The sequence below is a fragment of the Oratosquilla oratoria genome, chromosome 28 (assembly GCF_046742065.1).
Source record: "Oratosquilla oratoria isolate Oo_2021 chromosome 28, ASM4674206v1, whole genome shotgun sequence".
Lineage (NCBI taxonomy): Eukaryota > Metazoa > Arthropoda > Malacostraca > Stomatopoda > Squillidae > Oratosquilla > Oratosquilla oratoria.
The window spans coordinates 49,513,778-49,521,277 of record NC_134804.1 but is presented as its reverse complement, the minus strand read 5'-3'; the positions used below and the strand labels follow the sequence as shown (position 1 = coordinate 49,521,277).

The following is a 7,500-nucleotide window of genomic DNA, read 5'->3' as shown; positions in this document are numbered from 1 at the left end:
TTTTTTGCGCAGGGGTTCCTTGAGACGCAATTTATTCTAAAGGTTACGCAAGGGTAAAAAGGTTGAGAAACGCTGCCTTAAGGAATGCAGAGAACAACTGTCAGGCAAGACAGTTGTCTGCTCATAGGAGGACGTGATAATATCACAAAACTGGAAAAGATCTAGAAATGAAAAATAAAACAAAGAGAAGCCACAGAACTACAGACCAGTGTCCCTATCCAGCATAAAAACACTACATGAGAAAACTAAGACAGGTGAGTTAGATACCTGATAAATTTTTTTTACTGAAAAGCAACTTTCGACAGATTCAGTCGACTTGTTCCAGCCATGAATTCTGTGGGACTTTCCATTCATCTCCAACGAGGCTTGTCCCATATAGAGACAACTCTGCAATCACATAAGAGAATGATGGTGGCATAAGATGATCACCGTGGTCAATTCTATCACCTCATTCTATTCATGGTTGCTATGATTTTTTTTCTTCAGTAATCTCACCTTCTTGCCAACTGGTTTCTAGTGAGATATTTCTCTGGTGTCACCTTATTCCTTATATTCGGTGAAGCCCTATATGTTTAAAAGGTACCCAATGGTCCACGCCGTCATTATGACGGTACCCCATATATCTATGAGGAATTTCCCTCATTGCCATCAGGGATATGCCAGTTAGCAGTGGGTCCTGCGACTGTGTGAGCTGCTCTTTGTCTGATCTTTCTTACAAAACCTTTGCGATATGGGTGACCCTGCAGAGATTTCCTCTCTATCGACATAGCTTTTGTAATCATTAAGATTCTCAAACTTATCCAAGCTTTTATAATCATTAAGATTCTCAAACTTATCCACCACGTCAAGGTTCCAACTCTCGGATAGGCATCACCTTGTACAACGTGGACAAATTCCGGTTGCAACATTCACCGGCGACCATCTGGTGAAAGATCACCTTCAACCTGACGTGCACTTGGTGCAGTACCTCGACGACCACAGCCAAGAGAAGACGGGAAGGTCTTGTTCGCCGTGTGAGGTTAGTCATACGCTGTTGGGGACCGTATATTACACGTGTAACGTAGGGGCGCATGAGACGATGCAACATAGTGGCAACACTCGAACATACAAGAATCTTCTTGAAAACGGACGGAAATTGACTTCTCATCTTATTTCTCTGGGTCTTAGACAACTTTATGGATGGGGATGACAGGTGGTGATGGATACGGAGCTGCCTAGTGTAGGCCTTATGGTCTTTTGCAGTCTCCTTTATTTCTTATGTTCTTATGTCTTGTCAAGATTAGCTGACCCACTCATAGCATGGTCTGATATTCTTTACAAGATGATCAGGTTCGTTATTCTTTACTTGAGAATAATCTAGACATGAATTCAAACGAGGGACAGGAAACTTCACGTATTGCCAGACAGTAGTGGATTTTGGCTACTTTTTGCAGAGGCGTGCACGAGACATTTTGAACTTAATCCTATAAAACTTGATAGACCGGGGATAACGGTTCAAATTGATAAATTGCGCTCTGCACGCAGACCAAAACGCCATCGAGAAAGGGCCACTAAGGATCAAGACTGGGTTTTGGCTTGGTAGACGGTACAAGTACAGTACTTCACTAGCAATTGGCTATATGAAAACAGTTCAACACAGAAACCAAGAGAGGCTTCTACCAATAATCGAAATAGTGGTGGGACGTGGATCAAGTATTCACAGCGACGAATGGCGAGGTTACAGTAGCTAAGCCCCCGGTCACACTATTACGATTCTTGTCAAATGTTTTGAATTTGAAAAGCTGTAGGATGACTTCGCCTACACTATTCTAGATTTCACAAAGGACAATTCGCTGCATCATTGCAAGACTGTCGTAACTCAAAAATTTCAAGTATAGAGTTACAATGGTTTATAAGAATGCCGAATAATTCTGCGTCTTTTGGTAATAAAGTCGTAAGTCAAGTGGAGCCCTATTTACCTAATCAAGATGGTAAGTTTTGTTGCATAGGGTGAAATTATTAAAGTTATAGGACTTAGATACTTTAAAATGCTTCTCCTGAAAAATCACGAAATTTGAGTTACGACAGTCTTGCAATGATGCAGCGAATTCAACAATGTATCTAACATTCGTATAGGTTAGAATTCTCTTTGTTCGTCATTTAGCTTCTCAACATATAACGCAAAGGTAATATGGCATTTGGAGATTCGGTGGAAATATTGTAGACGAAGTCGTTTCTACTCAAACGAACTTACTTGAGTCGTATCGGTGTGACTGGGGCTTAATAATCCAAACTTCCGGCACAAAACTGTCAACCACTCTTTGCATTTCGTTGATCCACAGACAGGCATTCACACACAACAGATAGAGTCACACTAGGCAAAGCATGAGGCTAGAATCAAGAAAATACGTGGATGCAGACGTTATTTTCTACCAGATTATTCAAATCTGTTCATGTGGATGGAACGAAATAAAGTCAAGAGGTTATCCGAGTTCCATAATGTATTCGCCACACACTACTTTTCAACAACTAAGTTATTTAAACTGTTTTTCATGGAAAGTGAAAAAACATGTTTCAATTGTTCAATTATCAGTGTATGAGTTCATTTATTAACGATTTGTTATTTTTTTCATGAAGACATATGGGATTGTGTGCGTGTGCGTGTGTAATTCACCATGGTCTTGGATCACGTGTGTGTGTGTGTGTTCTTGACATGGAGATGCTAGGCTCGTTAAATCTAACAAGATCCATTTCTTTGGCAACAGTCACTTGTGGCAACGAAACTGAGATTCAGCAAACGAGATGTAGATCTCAGATTTTTCTGATATGGAAGCAAGTCGATGATATGTAATAGGTGCTGATAAATACGGATAATTATTAGCACACATTCCGGTGTTAACTTTAATACGCAATGGTACGTAATGGGCTTCGCTATCGATTAGATTTTATTGTACATCGCTATATAGCAGCGTTCCTTAATCAGGGTTCCCCGGAACCCAAAGGTTCCGCAAAATGTCCCTAAGGGTTCCGCGATAACAAGTGAGATAAGGTAATGCACTTTTGATTTTTTATTTAATTTCATATACGTAATATAATTAAACACGCACGACATATCCTTGGTTGTTGTAATAATGTAATATAGACAACATCCTATCTAACCTATAATTACGATGAAAATAAAATGTGAAAGATATGGTATATGCGTTTTTTTGCGCATGGGTTCCTTGAGAAATGCAATTTATTTTAAAGGTTACGCAAGGGTAAAAAGGTTGAGAAACGCTGCTATATAACTTCCTTGACACGGGACTAATTTAGCAGTCGCTAGTGTTAACTGCAAGTCAGCTTACCCGGCAAGTTAGTGTTCACACTAAAATAGTTTGGAGGCAAGTTGACCAACTTTCCGTTCACCCTGGGCAATTAGAGAGCTAGTTTACAAGTCGCTAGCTCTATCTGCTACTAAACAAGCCCTGCGTCAACTAGAATTATTACCGTTTGCGGCTGCAGAAATCTTAAGTAAAATATATTTTCCGATAAATCCATGGCATCGGTGTTCTTTGTTCGTATTGCGAAAAGTGTTTTTGGAATAATTCAAATCATAAGACATCGCACATCATTCAATAGCAAATTGATCAGTCTCCACGTCGATGTCAAATCTATGGTACAGTAGACTTGCGCGCGCTCACCATGGTCTTGGGTCATGTGTTGGACTTGTGATCGACAGTTATTAACCTCCCGGATGAGAGCTCAGAGTTCGCGTGTGTGAGTGTGCTTGTGAACGTACACGTGTGTGTGTGTGTGTTCTTGTGCATGTGCGTGGGCACATGTGTGTGTATGTTCGTTTGTGTGTGTGTGTGTGTGTGTGTGTGTGTGCATGTGTGTGTCCTTGTGCATGTATGTGTGTGTGTGTGTGTGTGTGTGTGTATGTGTGTGTATGTGTGTGTGTGTGCGTGTGATTCACCATGGTCTTGGATCACGTGTTGGACTCGTGATAGATAGCTGTTACCCTCCCGGATGAGAACTCGGAGCTCATAATTATATGACCGACCTATTGGTAATGCTGTGACCTTACACGCACACACACTCCCAACTCCCCGCCCACGAGAGTTGGAGTAATGATTCGCAGCGCAACGATACTGAAATTATTTCAGCCCTGGGCGAGATTCGAACCCAGACCACTGTAGTAGTGGTTGCGAACGCTACCACTGCGCCGTTGAATGTGTGTGCGCGCGTGTTTGTGTCCTTGTGCATGTATGTGTTTGTTTGTTTGTGTGTGTGTGTGTGTGTGTGTGTGTGTGTGTGTGTGCGCGCTCGCTTGCGGGAGTCTGTTTTTGCATTTTTTGTGTTTTTGTGTTTATACGTGTGTGTGCGTGTGTGTTTGTATGTATTCGTATGTGTGTGTTTATATGTATTTCTTTGTGGGGGCCCCTGCGTGCTTATGTGTGTGTGTTTGTGTGTGTGTTTATTTGTGTTCATGTGTGTTTGTGCGTGTTTGTGCTTGTGTGTACCTGTGTGTTCGCGCGCACATGTGAGTCTGCGTGTGTATATGTCTGTGTGCATGTGTGTGCGTTTGTATGTGTGTGTATGTGTGATTCACCATGGTCGCAGATTGCATGTTAGATATGTGATTAACTGCTATTGACCCACCCCACGAAACACACATATGGATGATAGATCAGAGCTTATATACGTCCCAATTTATGGTAATGTCATGACCACACACACACACACACACACACACACACACACACACACACACACACACACACACACACACACACACACACACACACACACACACACACACACACACACACACACACACACATATATATATATATATATATATGTGTGTGTGTGTATATACAGAGGATCTCAAGGTCCACACAAGCATTCAGCAAAACATCACAAACCCAAACATGCGACATTACGTCACAACCCAAAGTCGGAGGCTGACCTAAATATGCAACAATTCGTCACTACCCGAGTTGTCCGGTAACCTCCCCCAGTTACCCGGTAACCACCATAGAGAATGATTATCCTATTGAGGAAGCTACTGAGGAAGGGTCTAATGCCTGAGAAGGGATCGAAAATACCTACGAAAAAAAGATCTGCGCTCTTTGTACAAAAATCATTCGGTAGTGTGGGGAGGATGCTGGGAACGAATTTAGTGTATCTTTGGCTCCTCAGTTGCCCATACCCCAGTCACGCATACTACTCCGCCTTAACAAGAGATTTCATGTTTTTCTTTCTCTTTACACACACAGAGATGGTGATACACGAAATTAACAGAAGGAGGATGTGGGTGAGCACGAGAGCGGCCTTCTTCAGGAAAGGATCTTTGTCGTTCTTCTCATACCGAAGTATGTGTTATGATACGTTTCTTCCTTAACAAAAAACAGAAGCGTGCAGAGGTCTGGTGACCCCCGAGGCCAACTCCTTGACTCTGTGCCCCCAAAGATCCAAGTACAAGGCTTAGTGCCGAGAAATATTATGAGAAAGGAAGATGTTTTGGACATATAAATACAGATGAAACGTAAAGACTTTATTCAATGTAACTATAATTTTATCAAATCTATAACTTTCCCCCCCAAATGATACCTCCCGGATAACCCTCACCCCCTATTTGGAGTTAAGTTAATAAAGGTTTATTGTATGAATATGTACAGCTATACATACATTGATATACAATGCGGGGAACATCCCGCCAGTGGGGGAGTTGTTGTGCCCTAGTGGGTGGAAGGTGAGGGCGTAGGGAGGTCAGCGAGGGGGGGGGGCGCCGCCCTGAGCACCCCAAGCATTACGTCCATGGGCGTGTGGCGGACAAGGAGGGCAGCTCTCGTCATTTGGATGCTCGGGGCCGTCGCCCCATTGACTTCACCTCCACTGCACGCCACTGAACGAAAGGCACATCTAATCACAGCTGTGTACATTTAGTGTTTTCTTTGTCAATTATGCTTTCTGGTTGTTATCAAAAGGATTTATTCGGCTGTGAGCGTGATCCCGGTCCAGTACACGGTTAAACCTATCCTACAAGGTATGTCGTTAAAAAAAAAAGTTGCGACGAAAACGATTTAACGGATCTGCTCGAAAATTGAAGTACGCATACAGGATACTAAACATAACCAGTTAAGACCTTGGAGGAACTGTCACAAAAAAGTCTCCTGGACCTTGGTCTTGGTCCAAGATACCTGGATTCCTGTCGGTCTTGTCGGTTCCCAACCCCAGGGTCGCGACCCAAACTAAGGTCGCGACCCAAGCTAGGATCGCGAGGGTGTTTTTGAGGGTCGCCAATGGGTCTTTTTTTAACTTTTTTTTCATTCAAGTTTCAAATGTATTTAAATTCATTGTGCTAGTAAATATAAACTGAACTATAAAAACGAAAGTTTATAAACATTATGCAAGTACGTAGAAATATAACATGAAATGGTTGAATTTATTATTACAATTAGGGTCGCGACTCCAGGCTAAGAGTGGATTTAGGGCCGCAGCCAAAAAAGGTCGGGATACACTGCTCTATGTGATTGTTCAAGGTACAGCCGCAACACGCAGTCTGTTCAGTAATCAGTTTGAAACTGGTCACTAAACATGAAGATATATAACACAGGTTTTTAGAGTAATGTACCACAGGGACCGATTATGTTCGAATACACGGAGGAACCATTCAGAGCCATGAAACATGTTTCAAACCATTGAAACTTGAGAGCGAAACAGTATACGAGCCATAACGAGGTGACTTGCTAGTCTACCTGTAGTCTGTCAGTCCAGATCTACCCACAGTTCATGCTGTACGTGGGAACACTGTGTACCATACCAACATGGCCTAGTGGAGTGAAAAATACTGTCCTTCATTTCATAAGTTATTACGAAAAGAAGACCTTATTGTGCGATACAAAACCCACAGGCCATTTTGATATGATACATCACAATGATGCGTGGATAGAGATAGCCCAGAACACAAGGAAAACAGTGGAAGGATGTAAGAAAAAGATGACTGTGACTGTCATCTTCTTTCCTATCTCCTCTTCATTGTATGGTAATGCATATAGATATACGCGGTCGCTACCAGCGGTAAACTTGCCATTGTCAGTATAACCTCCAGACATGTACTGACTTCGACTGATCGAGGCGGGAGGCATGATACAACGAAGCTCGATGCGGACTCAACATTTTCACACGGCTTTGTTACGATACTGTTCGCGTGTGTGGACCCGGCTTAAGGGCTGATCCCTGGGGAACTCCACTCTTAACCTTTTTCCAATTTGATTGAAGCCTTCTACAAGCGTACATTATTATAAATTTCGCAAAAAGGATTCAATCCCTTTCAAACGTTATCCTTTAGTATTATATACATTTATATATATATATATATATATATATATATATATATATATATATACATATATATATATATATTGAGACATTCTGACAGGTTGACGTAAGCGGAATAGGAAACACAGGAGTCCTTTGAAAAAGCATACCTGCGAAACTACTCAGTAATAAACTCGAGACTAAGACTCCTGT

The 7,500-nt window shown here is 41.9% G+C and overlaps 1 protein-coding gene across 1 annotated transcript in view; it reads left to right on the top strand.

Annotated features, from left to right (window-relative positions):
* Positions 1–1,321: 1,321 nt before the first annotated feature.
* Positions 1,322–7,500, top strand: part of LOC143040509 (protein O-linked-mannose beta-1,2-N-acetylglucosaminyltransferase 1-like) — a 33,340-nt gene continuing 27,161 nt past the window's right edge. The window contains exon 1 of the mRNA XM_076211601.1: positions 1,322–1,329. Coding sequence (XP_076067716.1) covers positions 1,322–1,329 — 8 coding nt within the window. The remainder of the gene's footprint in view (positions 1,330–7,500) is intronic.